This window comes from Furipterus horrens, unplaced genomic scaffold (assembly GCF_987537825.1).
Source record: "Furipterus horrens unplaced genomic scaffold, mFurHor1.1.pri manual_scaffold_6, whole genome shotgun sequence".
NCBI lineage: Eukaryota > Metazoa > Chordata > Mammalia > Chiroptera > Furipteridae > Furipterus > Furipterus horrens.
Genome location: NW_028327176.1, coordinates 45,906,846 through 45,929,386, shown reverse-complemented (window position 1 = coordinate 45,929,386; position 22,541 = coordinate 45,906,846). Strand labels below are relative to the sequence as shown.

Sequence of the window (22,541 nt, the reverse complement as noted above, 5' to 3'; positions counted from 1 at the left end):
ACAGCAAAATCTTAAACCTGGATTTCAGACTTCGGCCCATCCTCCCAGGACTCCCTCGCCCCCACTGCACGCTGTCTTCACACTGTGTGCAGTGTGAAGGGCGGAACCATCTCACTTTATAAGTAGATTCATTCTGTTTTGGTTTAAATAAACTCATTTTTTAAAGTAGTTTACTTATGGCAAAGTTGTCTGTGTTTGGGTGATTTTTGACAAAATTAGACGTCTCCTATAAATGCCTTGAATGTTAATGGACTGTTGTATCTCATTATTTCCTAAAATCTTTTAGCTGATCTTAAAATATCCATGTTAACATTTAGAGAATTTGTGTACAACGCTACATAAGAACTCATATTTTAATGCAGACAATTACTTGATGCTAAATTTGTAAAAAGTAATCTTTTCCAAAGTTTTTTAACTTTCTTCAATTCAGTGGAATTGTAGTTTTAAAAAAATGTTTAAGTTGGATTATATTTACTTTTTTGTTGTTGTCAGAGGATAGTATGAGTTAATTTCCTGGAGCCACTGTTTTAAACCTCAAAAATAATTTTAAATCTTACCACAGCCTACTATTACAGAATTTACTTACTGAAAAGGTACTTACTAGATAAGCATACAGAGGTCCCATGTGGTTGACCAGGAAACCAACCTAGGATTTAAGGGGCAAATGACCAGGAATCTCTAGTTCCCTGGATCCCTTCTGCTGTGAATAGGAGTTAGAGCAAATGTTTTTCAGATTTCAAGAACAGAATGATTACTTTCTTCACTGATTGTGCCTGTGCGATAAACTACTAAGCCTGTCCTGCCCCACCTCTTCAGACTTGACCTCAGCTGGGCCTTTCTTCTCCTAGCCGGGTACATTACTCGCCTCAAGAGGTACTTGCTCAGGAAGGTTATATTGACACAGGGAGAGTTGCCAAAGAACCATTAAAAAAAGGGGCTGTCTTAGACACAACTTCTAAAATTGCCTTCTCAGGTGCTGAAGCTAAGATTTACTTCAGCAAACAGTTCATTGTTCTGGTCTAAAACTGCCCAGTGTTATGGTTTTGGGTTGTACATCCGCTGAACAGCCTTAATGCCTTGATTTTTATTGTGCCCTAGTTATAAGTGATCTGTCATCCTGGGTATTATGTATTTAGTATTCTTGTGGTTTCTGAATTTAAGTGGTGAATTTAAATGTCGGTGAGAAAAGTGTTGTTTTAAACTATAGCTCCATCCTTAAAACATTTGCTGTAGTAAATAAATAAAATCAAAAGATTTTTTGTGAAAAGATTTTTACAGAAAAGAAAAGAATTGAGAGTATTATAAGTAGAAGCCAGTTGAATCATTCTTTTCTTGTGAAGGGTTTCTGCTTGTTCACACTGCAGGTGATAAAAGCTTAGAGGTTAAATTAAAACTTTCAATTTAATCCCAGTACTGTAGAGTGGAGTGAGCTTCATATAACTTTCTAAACCCCCTGGAGAAGGAAACCCCAAAACCAGTGTTCTATGAGGCAGTTTCCAGCATGCCCAGCACTGCCATAGGCATCACCTCCTTTTCATTCGCAGCCTAGGAAGGTTTGCCCCTAGAACTGGGGCTCTCACTGAAGTTGGGGGCACTGGAGCCACTAGAACTCTGACTCTCCTTCCCTGTTGTAGATCTTAGAGATACAGGTCATTGCTCCAGGTTGCAGAGATAAGGAGATGGAGGCTCCCTCATGGCCTCTGGTATTTCCTTAATGGCCCCCTAAGCTTCTGTGTAAAGCTTACAAGTTTAACTTCCACTCTCAGTCTTTGTTCCTTTGTGTCTTTGCTTCATTTTCCTGCTTTTGCCCGTAAGGATTGCAGGACTCAGCAGCAAAGAAAGTGGGACCAGAGTCGTGAACAGCACTGCCCCGTACCCTCGACTGGGGACAGCTCTCTGGGTCTACATCTACACTCCAGGGCAGTGCCTTGGCCCATGTGGGAGAACATGTGCCGGAATAGTCACTGCAGTCCAGTACATGTGCATTCTGGCTCTTATGGCCTGAAAATGTACAGTAGCTCTTAGAAGATTAGAAGGTGCATCTATTTACAGTGCATTGTAGTTTAAAGGAAAGTATTAAGAGGCACACAGCATGCTAAGTCAGCACTGAGTGCTAAACAAGGTCTAGCCATGTATTTAGAAAAATAGGAGTTTGCAGTTACTCCTGTAGTTTGCAGGAGTAACTCCAATAGAGTATTTTTGTGTTTAAATTTTAATGGGAAAATAAAAATACTAGAGGCCATGTCTGATAAACTTACACGTGCTAGGATTGATTCTAAAGAATGATTTATACATTGTTACACTTAATAATCATGCCTATTTCAAGCATCCGCCGTGTTAACAGTGTCCTCCAGAATAACAGAGAAAGCAGCCCTTTCTCATGTGTGCACTTGAAAGTGGTGTGTGGGTGAGTAGGTCTGTTTATATGCTTCAGTGTAACTAGGTAGCATCCACAACAGAAATGCTGGTATTAAAGGCGGCATGCAAGGATGGGAACGGGCATGCCCCCCACCTCCGCCTCGGGTGAGGGTAGACTTTGCATTCAGAGGGCTGTCGTGACCTTGCAGTACTACAGAATTTACAGGTTTATGGTGCAAGGCTGAAGTGGGGATTCCTAAAACATTTTCCCAGATTCTGGCCCAGCATGTAATAACTAAGGAGAACCTATTCACACCCTCTCTGGGGCTCCTGCAGTATAAGCAGGACCCCTGACTTTCAGTCTCCTTGATTCCTGGGTAAAGGTTACATCCCCAGTCAGTGCAAGGCAAGCACTCACAACCACCACCGCCTTTGGGGTACCATCTAATACAATATATTGGAGTTCCATTCCTAGAAACTCATTACCATGTTAAAAATACGTAAATTGTGAAGATAAAACATGAAAGCTCTGTTGTAATGCTCTGGGGGAATTACTCTGCATGGGTGGGATGAACTGTGGCATCTCACAAAAAAGAGGGACCCAGGGGAGATTGGACTGCAGAGCCTGTTTTCTTCTCTTGGTAAATCTGGTCACTGCCAGTGCCTTGGCACCAAGAGGTCAAAATCATGGTGTTAGGACCTGTTCGAATACATGGATGGATTTTTCCCCCACTCCCAGATATGGGGGTGGGGCCGTTTCCAAAATGACTTTCCATCAAGTGTACTTTGTGGCTGATTTCATGGATATTAAGTTACTGTGGGAAGCCTTTTCTTACGTGACCTCAGCCCACTTTTGAGCTTCCCCAGTTCTGATGTCATGCAAACCAGTTCTCTTTATTGAAGCAATGTTTAATGTTCAGAAAGTTTCTTCTCCGCTTAGTAGTGCTTGCATATCAGCATTTGAGAGCAGAGCTGGGCTTCTGCAGAATCGGCTCCTGCCAGGTCTCGCATCTTTAGTGGGATTTTCCTACCGCCGTTGTCTGTAGTGCCCTACCCAGTACAAGCAGGGCTCACCTTTTCGGGAGACATGAAGGAGGCAGAGCGAGTGTTCTCCTCTGCCTTCAGTTGGTTCATACAGGCTGAAAATCACAGTCCCACCATGCACAAAACTGTTATGTATAACCTTCCCTGTAAAGTTCAGAATATATAAATTTCTAAAATCAGGGCAGTCAACTTAAAAAAAAATTCTTAAGTTGACACTTAATAATAAAACAGCCATTCACAGAGCCACCACCCACTTAAATAGAATGTGACCAATATCTTTGGCTTCTCAACACATTTGATTCTGCTGAAATATTTTGTTGATTCCTTTTTTAAAGATGGCTAGACATATTTCATATACACATATTTTATACAATGTAATATTTTATGTATACATATAAAGGTCAGTGAAGCCAAAGCCTTTAGAAGTCTACAGGCACAGGAAGAAGGCTGGGGTGGGTGGGCAGGGAGTGAGGGAGTGGGAGTGCCTGGCTCCCCTGGAGGACTTGGGGTTCTGTGTGGCCAGGCTGGCAGCTGGGGTCATTGCTGGTGGAAGAGGGAGCCTGAGAGGCTGGATCTTAGCTAATCCCTTTCAAGGCCTGCTGAAGTGGGGAAGGCTGGAAAGAGGGCTGGGAGGAAATGAATGTAATGTTTAGCATAATGCAGAGATAACAATGCCCTGTAATCAGATAAGGACTGACTGAGGAGAGGGTGTCGGGAAGTATTTATGGGGGATGTAAAAGTTCCATTCCCGGCCTCTGAAACAGAGGGGCAGGGGGAGGAGCGGAGGGCCTCTGCACAGATGGCAGATGGAATTATTTTCCTCTACAGGTGTGCCTGAAGGGTAGGCTCCAGCCTGGTCTTTATAAATCTGACTTGCATTGATCATTGCCCCAGGTCCGTTTTGGATTTTCTCCTGACAGCCTCCCTGCCACTCTGTTCTCAGGCAGCTGAAAAAGGCAGTCAGTGGCCAGGGAGGCTGGTCTTTAAAGGACCTGTTTTTGTCATCAAAGTCAGCCTTTCAGCAAAAATAATCATGATGGCTACAACTTCTCTGTATCAGACACTTGACCTCTATCACTGCTTTTAACCCTCCAGACTTCCCAGCAGGATAGATCGCCCCTCTCTCTGCATTCCCCACCACCACCACCCCGCCTCTCCCCCTACAAATAAAGAAACTGAAGCTCAAAAAGAGGCTGCTTCAGCTACTGAGAAGGTCAAGGCGCTGCTGACCTGTCTGCCTCTGAATATTATTTACAGACACAGCGTTGCCTCAGCACCATTTCCTACAATTCCTTTGTTTACTTCTGCAGCATGGCCCATACAGGGCCTGCTTTGAATCTAGAAAACTTAGAACATTAAGGCCTGGGATCCAAACCTTGCTGTGCTGCAGTAGAATCAGCACCGCCCCCGCCCCCCAATAAAAATCCAGCTTTGAGATTGTTCTTTCTTGCCTCCCCGTTCTGCTTTAGGGGACCACCTACCTCTTCTATATGTTGAGCGGTCACAGGACAGCAGGTCCTGTTTTTACAAATAAGGCCACATGTTGGGAACGCAAAACTTTTTTTATTAGAAAAGCCATATTTAAATGGCAGATCCCCAGCTTGATTTGTCAGTTTTACTCAAAATGCACCTGAATAATATGGTACTGTGTGGATGGTGATGGTCAAACACCATTTGTAGTGACATTGTTTCACTTAGGGGCAGTTTAGTTCCAATTCAGACACTAGGGCTCCATTCACTTGGTGCTTGGGCCCACATCTGGAACTTCACTAGGTCCTTAATTAGTTGCACTGTTTTAGCAGTTGGAGCTTCCAGAAGCATTTTTGTTGTTATTTTTGACAATAATATTTTTTTTGAAAAATTTCTAAGGCGTACTAGCAGCATTTTCCTTGTGCACATTAGAAAACAGATCTATCTACCTTTGCCCTTCCTGCTCTACCACCCCGCCCCCCCCCACCTCACCCCAGCCAACCCCACATCTGGTTAAAACATGTTGTTTAATTCTTTACAGAAAGAGAAGGAGGGAGGGAAGAAAGGTGGGAAGGCAGTTTTCCTCCTTTTATACTTTTTGGGAGTAGAGTTCATTGTCGTTTCTGTTCTGGGTGGGGTGAAATGCCTGAGTAACGTAAATACACCACAGATAGGAAGCAGTTGGCAGGGCGCCATGCAGCTGGATTATCCAGACGTCCTTCGCAGCTTTCAGTGCGACATGTTATCCCTCAGCCTTGTGTTAAATAGCCAGCTGCCTCAGTTAATGCTGGCTGGTGGAGATGTTGCCAGAGGAGATGGGAGGGTGGGGGGGGGGTGGAGGAGGGTATACTTCTGTCCCCCAGTCCCAAAACGGACACCCCATCCCAGAGAAGTCTGCCCTAGGGAAGGGGCTTAGGAGGAGTCAAGGCAGGAAAAGAGGATGCTGCAGACTGAATGAAAGTGAAGGCCAAAATGAGCAGTCTGGAAGGCAGGTGGTAGAATATTTTTTTAAAGCTTTAACAAATGAATAATTTTTGAAAATAAGTTTATGGCACTAACATGAGCAATACAGACTTCCTTTTTCATACTTAATCCCCTCAAAGGAAAGGAGACCAGCACACAGCTGCAACACAAAAAAAGTAAAAGCATATTTTAACAAGAGGTGTGCAGAGTTTCAGTTACTCACCTTGGCCATTTCCTGTTAGGATGAACCCAGAGTGTGTGCACAGATTTGAAAAAGCTGTATTTCACGCTAGAGAATTAATAGCCCGAGGACCCTTAGTTTTTCTAGAATAAATGGGGTAATGTGGGGGAGGGGGGAGATATTCTCAAGTTGTTTGTATGCAACTAATCTAAACAAATGTTCTGTATCATTTTTTAATGGTAGTCTCACATTTTTAGTTTTAATTTTTGTAGAACACAAAAATTATGGGAACAAAAAGATAGCTTCAAGTCAAGTTTCAGTGAGCTATTCTAAAATAAGGGAAGGCAAAATTTCACAAAGCCAATGACTCAGTTCAAGTCTGTGAGGTTTTGCCAATTCACCTGCAGGGAAGCCTTCGTGTGTGGAACAGATCCCTGGAAGCATGCATTTTTTTGAAGACGCTAAAAAATAATTTACTATGATAAAACAAAATCTCTCTGTAGCTCATGGACTGTGAAGCATTAAGAAAGTACAAGAAGTTGATGAAGCCCACCCAGTTTCTAACACACCTAGGAGTGAAATATGGAGAGGTGATAGGAGGCCTAGTGCTTGGAGAGCTTCCAGCATATTGTGCATCACGAACAGCCAACTGGGAAGCAAGTAGTCATAGAAGACAACAGGCAGGATGAACTCCATACACCTGCTCTTAATGAGACAGCACGGAAGTGAAGACACTCTTGTGACCAGAGGTATAAAAAGAGAGACACCCGTCTCCATCACTTAGATCCAGCTTTCTTCTGTTTTCCTTCTGTAAAAGTCCTTACAGAACCTCTCACACTTCTGGTCTCCATTTCTCATTTTTTCCTTCTTTTCCGAGCTACCCATGCTGCAGTTGGCTTTATAAGGTTTCTGCTGAAGCATTCTCCTTTTCAAGTGGCTTGCCTGCTTCCATGAGCGTTTTTAAATCACACCTGGTACTATAAGCTCACTTGCCCCGACTTAGGTTTTTTTTTTTTTTTTCTTTAGTAACTTTCTACATGCATTTACTGGTTCTATTCCATTTGTATTTCCTATCTGCCAATTTCAGCAATTCACATATGTGTGTGTGTATATACATATATGTGTATATATATATTTTTGCATATAAGTACCATATTTTTCGCTCCATAGATACAACTGACCATAAGATGCACCTAGGTTTAGAGAAGGAAAACAGGAAAAAAAGTATTCTGAACCAAATGGTGTACTAAAATATTTAATAAAATAAAACTAATATTTCAACCATATAAAGTGAACAGCAGTCAACAGTGGTATTAAGAACCATCATCACTGTCATTAACAAATGAGGAGAAACTTTAAGGTTCAAGTACTCTTCCAGTTTTCTGGAAACCCCAGGTCAAGTAATACACATCATGGTCTATGATGCAATATTTGCTCCAGGAGACGCACAGACATTTCCCCCCACTTTTTTGGGGGGGGGGGAGTGCATCTTATGGAGAGTGAAAAATACAGTAATTAAGGAGCCCATTCCAAACTTCCAGAATGTCAGTCCAAAGGATTTGTTCTAGCATTTGTTTCATCAGATGTTTCTTTGAAGCTCTGCTCCCTCTCAGCTTTCCATACAATAGTCTACTGGTTTTCTTACTTCCCAGGGTGGTCCTTCATTTCTGTTCTCTGGCACTTCTGAAGTACCTCGACCCAGCCACTGTGTTGTCCACTGGTAAATTTATCCACCTGAGTGTTTCATCGGCACCTCAGACTTTTAATGTAAACAAGCAGCCTCATTATCTCCCCTGTATTTGTTAAATACATCCATCAACCAAGCCAGAAAATGTAGGTGTCACCCTGTTCTTAATCTCTATGATCTAAAGAAATATGCATGTTGAATCCTGACATAAATGGATTAATGATTGAAACCAGGTAAACCACGTGATTTATTTTTTAATTCAGTGTTCCTGTTTAATGAAAAGGAAACCTTTACCCTATCCCAATTAAGCTGTTGTGGCTCATAAGGAAATGAGTATTGAACACTATATTTTCTCAGGGATTCTATTAGCTACAGATAATTTTTTAACCTGTTTATAAATATTATATATTTAACCCAATCACTCCACAACCTACTACATGTAGGATACTGCTCTAGGCTCTACAAATATAGCAATGAACAAAAAGGGCAAAGTCTCTGCCCTCGTGAAGTTTACACTCTAGTTGGGGAAGGTGGACACACAAATAGGACAGGTTGCTTCAGTAGCGTGTAGAAAGACAAAGCAGGGTGTAAAGATTTAAGAGGAATGGACAGTGCTACTTTATATAAAGTGGACAGAGAAGTCTTCTTTGATGAAATAACCTAGTTGGTGTGTAGGGAGACGAGCGGGGAATGGGTTTTAAGTGACAGAACTAGCATGTGCAGAGTCCCTGATGCAGGAGTGTGCCTAATGTGGAGGGCCATCAAGGACAAGGCGACTAAAGTGGAACGAGCAAGGAGGAGAGTGATAAGTGCTAGATTTTTTACTTTTACTCAGAGTAATAGAAGAAACTATAAGAGGGCTTGCTGGACTAGAGTGTCAACATCTGAGTTCCCTCCCAATTTTCTTAGAAAGTTGGGCAAGCATGGAAGTAAGGAGGCCAGTTAGGAAGCTATGGCAGTAGTCCCAGGTGTTGGCAGCTGGGCCATCAGGGCAGTGTTGACAAAGGCAGTAAAAAGTGGATTCTGTATATGTTTCAAAGGGAGAACCAGTAGGATAGGAAGGCCTTGGGATACAAGAGTTCAGCCTGAAAGGTGTTGATCGAAGTGCCTACTAGACAGTTGGTTTTACTGGTCTGAAGCTTAGGGAAGCAGTCTGCATAGATACATGAATTTGGGCACTGATGACACAGAGAGAGTATACCTAAGTTGCAGTTGTTGGCCCTGGCTTGGTTCATGGATGGTTTAGTCACAGTTACCAAAGGAGTGGCAGAGAATACTCGTACAGAGTAGTAGGCATGTGGGTGGGCACAGGTGCAAGGTCTCTTCTGATTGTGTTTATTTCCTCGGTGAAATTAAAGCAAGCTTATCTACCATCTGAGAGGGAGGTGATAGGAGGACATGTGAAATAATACTGGAGACGCATTGGGGAAAGGGGCAGGATGCCGGGTGGTACACAAGGACCCATGGAGATTAGTGGTTGTGATTTTCAAACTAGACCTCTAAGTTAAACAGTGGGGTTTTTCCTCTAACCATTTAGCAGCCTGGGTGGGAGCATGGAGTTAAGCAGATGGTGGGATCTCACCAGAGCTGGGGGTTCGCCAGGCAATTACAATGAGGAAAGAGAACAAACGCGTTAAGGTTTTGTGCAGAAGAGTGTGGTGATAGACCACGGAACTTAAGTTGGGTAGAGAATCAAGTGAGAGCACAGGGATGGGGGGTGTGGGGGGGAGGTGGTCAGAACAGTAGATTGTGGCCCCAGTGGGGTAGAAATACTGGAGTCTGGAGGGAGGGAGCCGCCAAGTCAGGAGGTGGTAGCTGGAGAGCAGGATTCTTAAAATTGAGATTTCTGTAAGTTGTGCGGGTTTTGGTTATGACAAGTTTAAGGGTTTGACCTCGGCATGGGTGGCAGTGGTTGAATGTGAGACCAGAGCATTGGAGTTCCAGAAACAGGCCAAAGAATTGGAAGGGTCCCCTGGGTGATGAATGAAATTACAAAGAATCATAACAGGGATCGTGGTAGAGGTAGAAGGGCAGTGAGCTCACTTGCTGATGTCTTCAAGGAATGAGGGGGAGTGACCCAGAGGTCGTAAGACTGAAGAAGAATGATAGGGGCTTGGTTCGCCTTGGGAGCTATGGAGGCGCTAAGAGGGGGCCACCTGCCTATGGCAGGGGTGAATACCCTGCTCCTCTTCTCGGCTCAGTGGGGAGGGATGTGAGAGAAGGCAGCCCTGCGTGCATGGGCCACAGAGGCTCAGCCTCCACTTTTAGGGTAAGAAAATGAAAAGAACTCAAGTGAGGTACCTGGAGTAGAATGGTGGTTGCCAGCGGCTGGAGATAGGGGAGAATCCGGAGTTAGTGTTTAATGAGTATGGACTTTTAGTCTGGGATGATGAAAAATGTTCTGGAGCCAGATGGCGGGGATGGTTGCAGAACACTGTGAATGTGTCTAATGCCATGGAATTGTACACTTAAAATGGCTAAAATGGTAAATTTTACATTATGTATTATTGTGTATTTTACCACACATACGCGCGCACAGACACACACATGCACAAATAGTCTATGGAAGAGATAGGAAGGTTAGGGGGGTGTTGGACCTTGAGTCTGGCGGGCACAATTGAGGGTAAGCTGTCGGAAGTCATGGAAAACCTAGGTGGCTTTTCCGTTTTGGGGGTGAGTGAGGTGATCAGAGATGTGGGGCAGGACTGTCTACATGGTCTCTGGCAGATTGCAAACTGCGTGGCCAGGCTCTGAGCTCTGGGCCTGGAGGGCAGGCAGAAGGAGGGGGTTCTGTGTTACTCCACATCTTTGTTGCCCTGGACTCTGGCCCAGTGCCTGGCCTATAGAAGATGGGAAAGTATGTTTGAATGAGTAGAAAAGGAATTCTTTCCAAAGAAAGAGAGCAGCAAGGGAAAATTTAATGGACTCGCTGAAAATCCAAATAAATTTCCTGCAATGGGATGAAGAATGAAAAGAAGCTAGAGTTGGTCTCTGGAGGAGAAAGAGGATGTTTGGCAAATGTGCAAAAGAACTCGTTGTGAAATTGAAACTTGGACCGGAAAAAATAGAATCAAACAAAAGGTTACACATGCATAAAGAGTATTCAAATTGAAATATTTACCCACCTTTATATGAGTAAGTGATTGCATGGTGAATTTGTGATTTGAAAATGGACTCTTCTATTGTTATGCTAAATCGGAGGATTCGTCGTCGGCAGCCGTCCGTCTCGAGAGACGATGGTGTAGCTTCTTAAGTGTCCATCTGCATCGCCGAGAATGGCTGTGCAGTCCAACTCGGGAGTGACATGGTATCTGTCTCCTCCCGTGTTGAATCGACATCTTGCGATGACGCTGAAGCTACAGAGCCTGGGCAGGGTGATATGGAGGGTCTGCTGTTGCCCATGCAGCAGACCCCCCCTCTCTTCGCAGCTGAAGGGTCCAAGGGAAAGACGGAGTCGATACAGCTTGGGTTCAGGTGCGCCGCAGGAGTTGCCGGTGTTGACTACAACGTCAAACCGCCTTAGGGACTCCGGCTCCGGATTTTCTGTCGGGGTTTACTCCCTTAGCCTTTCCCCTGAAGAGGTATGCCGCAAGGCAGCGGAGGTTTTTTGGAGTTAGAGTTTTCCTTCTCTGATGTACCCTGACTGGAAGATCGAACCAGCGACACTTAGCTCGCAGGCCGACGCTCAATCCACTGAGCTAAACCAGCCAGGGCCAAAATCGGAGGATTATTAGCTTTATAAAATGTTAAACTTTGGTCACTCATTATAAACAAAGTTTTAAGTGTTGAAACCATAATACCCTTTTAAGTAATAGATTTGTCTTTCCTAACTTAACGGATACCAAACTATAGAGATCAGCTCATTCATTTTATCATCAATGCTTACCACCTAGAAATTGGAGAATGTTGTGCCTGCATACATCTTAAGAGGCTCAGATATTTTTAGTTACAGCACATCTTTTAAAAAATGTCCTTTTATATTGAGTATTATAAGTGTTTTGGGTTTTTTTCCCTTAAAAGTTGAGACAGGCTACCTTTTAAGGTTGCTGCCACGCGTATTCTTTTGATGAATCCAGCAAATGCTGGCTGGTGGTCAGTGGGTCATCTTGCACTGTGAAACATGTCCTGCAGCTACCAGACCATTGTCATGCCCCATTCTTCTTGTCGTTTTAGTGACAGCTATATTGTGCGTGTCAAGGCTGTGGTTATGACCAGAGATGACTCCAGCGGGGGATGGTTCCCACAGGAAGGAGGCGGGATCAGTCGCGTGGGGGTCTGTAAGGTCATGCACCCCGAAGGCAATGGACGAAGCGGCTTTCTCATCCATGGTGAACGGCAGAAAGACAAACTGGTAATGGCAGACATGGAATGCGGGGGTTAAATCAACAACGACTGATTTCTTTACCTTAAATCATAGCCCTCTTGCCATAGGTTATTTTTTCCTTCTTTCTATGACTTCAAACTCCTGCGAAAGCTTCAAAAGTTAGACCTGTGGAGCTGGTGCCAAATTTCAGAACATAACCCTGGCTTTCCAGCAAAGTCACTTAGCTCGGATGCTAAGAAGTAGTATATATGACTGTCTTGTTTGCATCTTTGATTAATTAAACTGTCTTTCTGTCACTGTAACAAGATGTTCCAAACAAAAGTGTGTTCTTTATCATGAGTCAGATTACAGTGAGCTGCAAAGTCAGTTTTTTTAAAATACAAGGTGAGACAGCTGTAATAGAAAAACAGTAAAAAAAAAAAGAAAAAAATCGTAGGGTGAAAGATAAAATGGAAAGAAGAAGTGTCATCTGATATTTGGTCACGTCTCAATAAATGTTTATCTAAAAGATATTATAACTTTTATTTCATAAGGTAATAAATGATATATGTTTGGGAAAAGAAAGTAACAAAAATAGTGCTATCACACTTCTATAATTCTAAGTGCTTAAAAACGCACACTTTGGAGAGAAATCGTGATCTCACAGTGGTGGAGGCATGGGTCACCCATTCTGTTGCATGAAAGAACTTGAATGTTCAGTTCTGTGTTGTGAAGGAATCTAGGATATGAGGGAAAATCGAACGTCTAAATCTATTTTTAATTTGTGGCCGTGAACCTGGACAAACACTGCTCTTATCTGTATTTGATCATGGAATATGTACTCAAAACCCATTATGTGATTCAAAATGGGCAAGGTTTTACAGGATCTCAACAGAGAAGATACAGACACTACAGGACTATGTCAGTGGTACATCTGAGACCCTTAACTGTGGCCTCTGTTGAGTTTTATGTACTCCGTGTACAAGTATAATCTTTTGCAGACACTTCTTGTTTTAAAAAGCTGCAAAATGGCTAAGACAGAACAATTTGTAAAGCTATGTATGGATGAACAGAAATGCTGTTTTCACCCTTGATTCATTTCTGAAAATCAAATGAATGAAAATTTAAAGTGAGAATATAGCTTATTTTAAGAAAGTGTGTCTATTTAAGGAATTCCCTATTTAATTAGTCAAATAATTAAACATTCGTGTTTATAAGATATTCACAATAAAGACAGTGTGACCACACTACCAATATGAAATAAAATTACTACCCTTTACCCAGTGCTGACCCTGTGCTAGCCCTTTGGTTAGGTCGTAACACTGTGTCCTTCCAGCAGCCTGTATAGTTATACCTGAAGAAATTAAGATTCAGAGAGACTCCTTGTTCTTGGTGACTCATCTTGGGAGTCTGGAACCAGTATTTGATACCCTGTCACTCTGACCCCAGAACTGAGCCAAAGTCACAAGTGTGCAACCATCTTTTCCTCTTTGATGCAGTTTTCCCTCCCCGTGCACATGTTAATTTTTACATAGCTGTAATCAGAGCTCATAAATAGTTTTGTATCTCATTGGTTTTGCCCTAACATTCTTGTAAGAGATTTTCCATGTTGCTATTATCAGGTTGGTTGATGTTTTCTGTTTACTTGACAATCTCCTTAGTGTCAAATGTTAATTAAGTTTCTACCCCATCCCCAGTATTACCTATCTGCATTTGTTTTTGTTTTCTAAAGATTTTACTTCCCTTTAGAGAGAGAGGGGAAGGGAGGGAGAAAGAAGGAGAGAAACATCAATGTGTGAGAGAAATATAGATCTGTTGCCTCTCACATGCCCCCAGCCAGGAACCTGGCCCGCAACCCAGTCATGTGCCCTGATAGGGAATCAAACCAGTGACGCTGACCCCTTCATTTGTAGGATGATGCCCAGCCCACTGAGCCTCACCCAGTCAGGGCCTGTCTGCATTTGTATACCTACTGCATTTTTCACATTTATTATTTTCTTGAAATAATTTTGGGATCACATTTTTATGACTTTTGATTACTGTACAAAGAACTGCTACCAGTATATATAATTTCCTTTAACACAGTGAAGAGCCGATATTTTACATCTTTATCAATTTGATAGAGTATCAGTTACTGTTATTGTTGATCAGTATGTTATTATTGATTACTAGTAAGATCAAATGTTTTTCTGCTTGGTAAACAGTGGGAACTAAATTATTTGTTAATGTCCTTCCCATATTTACCTACTGAGACATTTTCCCCTTTATTTGTATGCCCTCTTGTATAACAAGGATATTAATATCCATCTGCTGTATTTGTTGCAAATATTTTTATAGTCTTTTGCTTGCCTTTTTATTTTGGTTGATGTTCTTTTTCTACAAAAATTAAGAAAACATTTTCCCTTTTCACGTTTTTATTTTTATTACTTCTTTTTTCTTTTATCCTCACCTGAGGACATGCTTATTGATTTCAAAGAGAGGAAGAGGAATCGGGGACCGAACCTGCAACCCAGGCATGTGCCCTGATTGGGAATCAAACCTGTGACCTTTGGGTTAAAGGACAACGCTCCAACGGAGCCACACCAGCCAGGGCTTGTTATTACTTTTTGTTAGCAAATTATCTTACCTGAATGGTTATATCTGTTTAGATCTTTTTTTTTCCTGGTATTTCTATGGTTTATGTCAATCTAAAAAGGCTTTTAGATTGTTTCATGCACCCCCTTCATTTTATAAATACATAAACTTGTATCTTACCACTGACAACATATAATAATTAAACGTTTGCCACTTTATTCAAGGCCCTTTATCTAAATAACCTCAGGTAAATTCCTGCAACGTTCTGTAGGAGGAAAATACTATTATGTCCACTTCGTAGTAGGCAAATGCAGTGCTGTGAGAAGTGATCCATTTTCTCTGTCTTAGCAGAGCCAGCATTGGGAACCACTCCATTGTGTAGCGAAACCTGGTCCCTTAATACTAACTTTGCACAGTGACAGGGCGGTGCTGGCTGTGGACCAACCACCTTCTGTTGTTGGATGCCCTTGTAGAAGGGTTGTGCGCCTCACTCCCTCCCCATCATGGTTCTCCATCACTCTGTCGCCTTCCTGACCCCTTTGCATTGACCCTTCACTTCTATATCCACTAGTACTTAAATCACACACTCTTACACCCAGTTGTGCTTCTGCATCTTTCCATCCTTCACCTTGCTTATGTCAACTCTGGGGACTTCTGCACTCCTGTACTCAGTGGTACTTAGCTCCCTCCCTCTGCCCTGTCCTATAACACAGGCATGCGCGCGCACACACACACCACCCCACCACAACCACCACCCCCTGTTTCGGAGATATGGTGTCTTTCTTTTGGCCTCCAAGCTTCCATAATGCAGCACTCTCACCCACTGGAGAGTATGAACCTACAAAGGACTTCTGCACACAGGTGGGTTGTTGAAGGAACCCCCCTCTAAATGGTGGGATTTTGAAGAAAGACTGGAGATCATTTTGGGAATACAGTAGATGGATGGTATCAGAGATGCCAGTATTCCACCTGGGATGCAAATTGCTTTTTTTGATAAAAAATCGTTTTGTCAACAGTTTATCCCATGCAGTGCAGTTCTAGAATTCAAAACATTGGTTTTTGTTGTGTGAATTACATGTGGGGGGCCTGTGAGCTTAACTGCCATTGTTTCTGTGGGAAAGTCTATGTTCCAGATCCATTCACGAGTTGTTATTTGGATGACATTTGTAAGTTGGGGGCAATCAAGTTTTTCTGAGCAACTATATGTAAATTTAAAATTTCTGAGTTCAGGGTGGAGGTGGAAGAGGGTGAATGTGGGGGGATAAATGGTAATGAAAAAAATACAACGAAAATACATATTAAAATATTTTTAATTTCTGAGTTCAGTCTCATTTTAGATGGATTAGAAGAGTGTAGTCCTAAAACAAATCCTGTGAGAACCACCTTAGATAGATGAACCACAAAATCTCAAAGGTCGATCATTCCGTGAGCAGGTCCTGAACTCTCCCATGTATTTGGTGGGAGTTCCAGCTGGCAAAGCTCTCTGAAAGGCAGTTTGGCAGGATATTGATGGATTTTAAATGTATATACCTTTTCACTTGGCAGTTCTACCTCTGAACTCCTATAAAAAGACTCACATGCAGAGATCTATGGACAGCAACAGTTCTCAAACATTTTTGGTCTCAAGCTGCCTTCACACTGAAAATTGATTGAAGACCCCAAAAAGCTTTTGTCTTTGTGAGTTATAGCTACAAATATTTACCATATTAGAAATTGAAATGGAAACTTCTTTTGAAATCTTAAATGATAGTTTTAGCATAAATGACATTCTTTATGAGAAATAACTATGTAACTACTTTCCATAATAAAGTTAGAAAAAGAGTACTATGGTTTTAAGTTTTTGCAAATCTCTTTAATATCAGGCTTAATAGAAAATAACTGGATTCTGATGTGTACTCCCACTTTCAATCTATTGCAGTATGTTGTTTTGGTTGAAGTATATGAAGAAAATCCAGCCTTACACAAGTATATAGTTGGAAAAGGGAGAATTATTTTAATAGCCTTTTCAGATAATTGTAGGTATACTTTGATACTAAACCAAAACTTAGCTTGTAGTTCTATGAATGTGGAAATCTGAAGCCATATCAATGAATTTTTCATACTTTCTACATTAAAACCCACTGGTTTATCTTTCACTTTGATGGGATCTTTTACTCATTCCTGATTTTGTAACATCATGCACTGGTGATTTGGAAAATAATGGTTTACTGATTTAAGCAAATTTTCCAAACATTGATACATTTAACTCTATAGTATCAAAACATCACATTTCTTAATATCACCAGTGATCTCATTAGAAGAGTCTTTAAATATTGGGAAGCTGTCCATAATTCTTTCACTTGAGTGTTCAAATTTTATTATTAACAACAAATACCTCCAGTTATTCTCGAAGTGACAGGCTCACTGTGTTCATAGTCAAGAAAGTATCTGCCAAATCCACAAGTCTGGATAACCATAGTTTGTCAGTGAGTCTTTCAAGTAAATCCATGAAAAAAACAGATAGTTCAATTCACAGCTGAAATCATTGCACAAGTCCTTTTCTTGAGACAGTCATCATTCTTCCATATGCAACTGAAGAGAAAAGGCTGTTAGACATCCGCTTCCCTTTTCCGTCCGTCTGTGCAGTTGTGCAAAGCCAGAGTTTCTGCATATACTCCAACCGAAGTATCATGTTACAGCAGACTGGATGCAGAAACAGAGATGAGAATCCAGTTATCTGTACTGCCAGTTCATCACACAAAATAAAAGGTGTGCATTCTAGGGTCAAGATTTAACCATTTTAGTGGCTTCATAAGGATCAATCTGACATAAAACTGGCCCTTTTTACTTGGACCGTGTGATAGTGATGAATCTGGTGACCAGTGCACGTGGGTGCCACCACGCTGCCTTGATTCATGCCGCAGCACAGCAGTTTTCCCCACCGGTCCTTTTGCACCATTAGTAGAAATGGCAACACAATGAAAAGGCAAAAAGCAGTCTTCTTATATGAAAACAGTTCTGCCATACTGGAAACCCTACAAGGCAGGGGCATGGAGCCAAGGGCATCTGAGAGCTGCAGACTAAACTTAGAGAACATGTATTAGGATGTTCATTCCAGCATTGTCTGTAAAAGTGACCAATTAGAAATAACCTAAAAATCCCCATTAGTGTGGGGAATGGCTGACTGATTCTAATGTATCCACACTGAAGAATGTTATGGAGCTATTAAAGAGAATACCTTTTTCCGTCCTATATCTCTTAAGACATGCTTTTAAGGAAAATAATAGGCAAGTAGCAGAGTCATTCGTAGCCGTGGCCACATTTAAACACACACTTACACACAAACGTATATACTCAAGCCACCAAAAGGGAATTGGGATTGTGTCCACCACTGACAGTGGGTAACTCGGAACGGACAGGCAGTGAGGGGAGAAGGGAAAGATGAGTGAGAATGAAACCTTAACATAATTCATCGAAATTACTTAAAATCTTTTACCACTTGTATTTCTTTTGTAGTGTTTTTAAAGCCTCCAACAAAAATATACAATCACTTGTTTTCTCCCCATCTCATTTAAAAAGACATTTTTAAAAGCCTTTCTCAAGTTTTAAGTTAATATCAGAACTTCACTAGACAGTTTATACCTGTTGGTAAGTAAGATTAAAGTGTCTGAACTTTTTTACACTAAAACATGTAATGATGTTATTTTGCTGAAGAGGACATAGGGAGATGGTTTCTGATCCCTTCCCCCTCACTTAACTTAGATGGGTAAACTTATTTTTCTGCAAATTTATTAAACTTCTGTAAGACAATGTATGGTTGTAGTAATTTTGAACTTGAAAAATGTCAAATGAAGACTTTTTTTTTTTTCGCCCTAAAGTGAAGAAACTGGAAGTCTTCATTTTTACAAAGAGTTTATTTTGAGACTTTGAATTGAGACTATTAAATTCTAAAATAGATAACATTTGTCAGTTAAAGCCTTGGTTATTTGGATTTCCCCAGTTTGGAATGGGGCTGGGCTGACATTTAGCCATTGCACTATTCTTAGGGGGAAATGGCCATAATAAGCAATTTAATCATAAATAGAACTGTGTGAAGGGACTATTGTCTTCTTTCAATACAATGCAATAAAATTAACTGCTTGGGACTACTGCTTGATATACCCATTTGCCTGTTATTCTCATTTTATAGGGAGCACTTAATTTCTATTTGCTTAGATGTGTCTTTGAAACCCGTATTCATTTAAAAATATTCTCTAGTTTGAATTTTTACTAATTTAGGCAAGCCTTTACTCTTTCCCTTCACTTAGTTAAGATTTCATTTTGTTAAATGAAGAGCTTTGCCAGAACAAGATCAAAGTCACTTAACACTTAGCAAAATTATTTTGGTGTACATAGGAATAAATATTGTTGATATTTCAGAGATTATTTTTGTGAATAGAGAATGGAATTTACATTCACGTGATTGCAAATGTTTCTTGGATGCTGTAATATTATATTCTGGTATCTTTATGAACAATAACACTGTGCTAGCCATACTGATCTTTCACAGTCTAATTAGGGGAATAAGACTAAGGCACAAGCACTGTTAGAGCATAATGCAAAATCTAGTACTAAATTGTGAAGATGCCAAGAATTGGAGTAAATCAAAGTAGAACTTCATGGTGCAGATGTACTAGAAAATGAGTGTGAAGTTTCTCTTAATTCAGTGTAATTCAGTGTTTCTAGAGCACATTCATGTATATGTTCTCATTGATAATATTAGTGTTATTTCCATTTTAGAGACAAAAAGACTGAGGGTCTGAGACAATCTGCTCAAAGTTATTGCTTAGTTAAAGGCAATCCTGAAACTAGATTGCTAGAAACTTGGAGAATGTTTTAATAACCCAGGTAAAGGTTAATAGAGACCCAGATCAGGGTAGTAGCAACTGAAATGGATTGATTTAAAAGATATTGAAGGGAAAATGAAACAGACTTGGTGATGAATAGCACAGGAGGTAGAGAAAGCAGAAGAGGCCAAGATAATTATGGAGATTTTAAACCAAATGGAATGAACAGAGAGGGGCTGGCTGGCATTGCTAAATGCGGGGAGCTAGGAGAGGAAACTGTTGGCAGAAACTTCAGAGCAGATGAAGCTAATTTTTCAACGTGTTGTATTTGAGGTCACAGGGAAACACCTGTTAGGAGTGAGGAGGGAAGGTTGAGAGCCACTGATACAGAGACTCTGATACAGAAGCAATAAACCTGGAACAGACCAAAGTTCCAAGACATGGGCCTCAGCTTAGTGCCCCCAGGCAGGGGATGTGGAGAAGAATGGGTGAGGTGAAGAGCGTGGGTAAGGACTATCACAGTACAGTGGGGGACACCGAAGGCAAGGGGGTGGGGTGGGGTGGGGTGGCAGATCAACAAAGAGTGGCTGGTCCACAGAGGTGAGCAAAGGCCTTTCAAGATGGAGAGACTCACAGACAGCTGAAGGCAGGGGTGGCGGGTTTTCATTAGTTGCCACTGATGATGGATAGTTCCTAGTTAGATTTTTGTAACCAGACTCCATCATGACTGTTTCACAAGTAACCAGTCTGTGTGCTTCGATCCTTCAGGTGGTGTTGGAATGCTATGTAAGAAAGGACTTGGTCTACACCAAAGCCAACCCTACCTTTCATCATTGGAAGGTCGACAACAGGAAATTTGGGCTTACTTTTCAAAGTCCTGCTGATGCTCGAGCCTTTGACAGAGGAGTAAGGAAAGCAATTGAAGACCTCATAGAAGGTACTGAATTTGTCACAGCATTCTTTTTATTTTTTAACTATTTATTTGTTTATTTTTGAGAGAGAGGGAGAGAAACATCACTGTGTGGTTGCCTCTCACTCGCACCCCCAACTGGGGACCTGACGTGCAACCTAGTCATGTGCCCTGACTGGGAATCGAACCAGCGACACTTGGCTCGCAGGCCGACGCTCAAGCCACTGAGCCACAGCAGCCAGGGCTTTGTCACAGCATTCTTAGTGGGACTGTTAATTTTCTGAGTTCTTAATAAATCCAGTTGTCCGCCATCATATAATTGTGGTTTATTTGCAAGAGGGTTGGGGGCCACGTCAGTAGATGCCAAAACGTTAGGACAGCCAAGGAGAACAATTATAAAGTGGAGAATAGAGGGGGAAAAGGAGATGGGTTTCAGAGGAGGGAGTGGTCCCAACTGGTTTTTGGACTTCACTCTGAGAAGACAAGTTCTAGACATCCATGTGGATGAGTTTTTGACGAAGTTCACTTTTCCCTAACTACTAAAACAGCTTTGGTCTGATCTGTCCTGGCCCCAAGTGGAGAACAGATTCAAATGGGCTCAGATGGCTCTAGGCCCATCCATTGGCCTCTTGTAATCAGCCCAGGTGTAGGGCTGCCGCTGAACCGGGAAGGGGTCTGTGGCTCCTTGGGCCCTGGTTCGGTGTAGTCCTCAGTCTGTGGTGAGTGGTCAGTAGACGTTGCATTGCATTCGATCCTGGCCTGGGAGGCTCTTAGGCCATCAGATCTCATGGGCTTTTCTGGAGTCCACAGATGCAAACACTCAAGTTGTCCACTTTGACACATTAAGTTATCAGATCAGAGGGGTGATGGTACCACAGCCTTGTGATGAAAAAAATAGCAATCTAATAACTCAGAATTAATTAATTAATTATAAATTAATTAATTACAAAAATTATATAAAGTTAATCATAAAGGAATGTGTGTTTTATTTGTTTAAGAAATAAAAGTATTTAGAAGTCATTTTACTCATTGTGGATCTGCGGGAAGAAAGAAAAGCAAATCTTCAGTGAAAAATTGCTTAACATCAGTAGTAAGACAATTCTATATGATAGCCTATAAAAACTAGTGTTCACATCATTGGCCTTAGATAAGTAACAAATGTGTAAAATATTGTTAAACGTAGCTTTTAAATATTTAGAGCGAAAATAGCCCCTGTATACTGATAGCAGTTTGCAGTATGTCCATATACTTAATTATGGAATCTACAAATGAAATAGATTACTTGCAATTCACACACACACATATATATATATACACTCTTACCTAGTTGTTTTCTATCAAACTTGCCTTAAACATTGATTGACTAGAATAATTCAAATAGTAGAGAAAAATCCTGAAAGATCAATAGGGATTGCACAGAGGATATTATAGCACTTATTCTTCCTCCTGTGATTCCTTGTTGGAAATTTAAATATTCCTCTTCCCTTTCTGAGCAATACTTTTAATTTCTATTTTGTCGTAGCAAAATATTTTCTAAATTCATATTTTTTAAGACCTAATCAAGAAAAGGGGAAGATAGAGAATAATTTTTTTCTTTTGGTATATCTATCACTTATGCAAATTTAAATACTTTTCCTTTTGGCCATTAACTGTCTGTTGTTGAGCCACATGATACTAGTTACTATTAATGGGGGAAGGGGGAAGTTCTATTGGTTTGCATACCAGAATGAAGAAAGAGATGAAAAAGTAAATAAAATGCACCCTAAATGATCAATTCATTCCATGATAGAATAAACAGGGTTTTCTGACCTGAGCCTGATTTTTGGCCTGCAGAAACAGAAAACTCACTGATGCCCTGGGATTGCAAGAGAAAACTTACTTGCCCTGGGATCTGCTGAGAAGGTCGCTCACAGTCTGGGTTTTAGAGTACAGTGTCTGAACTTCAAAACAGGAGGTCATCACGCAAGCTGTTTAGTTGAACCCCCTTTTCAGTCGATGAAAAGACCAGAAAGCTAAGTCCAGTTTACACAGTGAAATGATGGCAGGTCTAACCTGAGGGTTCTCCACTCGGTGCTTTTCCCACTATACACAGTTGGAACCCGGGGGATCGCTGGCGGAGGCTGGTCTTGACCATGTCCCTCAGAGCAGTGGGCAGCTCGCCTCGTGCCTCTTCCCTGTTGCCTCTCTGTGTGCTTGTTCTCTATGGCCAGTGCAGAGTTTAAGGGGTTAATTGGGAACAACAGTCT

General features: G+C 41.4%; 1 protein-coding gene across 2 annotated transcripts in view; it reads left to right on the top strand.

Moving 5' to 3' along the window:
• SPRED2 (sprouty related EVH1 domain containing 2) overlaps positions 1 to 22,541 on the top strand; it is a 119,385-nt gene that overhangs the window by 75,557 nt on the left and 21,287 nt on the right. For both annotated transcript variants that reach the window (XM_090281403.1, XM_090281404.1), the window contains exons 2-3: positions 11,877 to 12,054; positions 20,154 to 20,322. In XM_090281403.1, the coding sequence (XP_090137529.1) occupies positions 11,877 to 12,054; positions 20,154 to 20,322 (347 nt within the window). The remainder of the gene's footprint in view (positions 1 to 11,876; positions 12,055 to 20,153; positions 20,323 to 22,541) is intronic.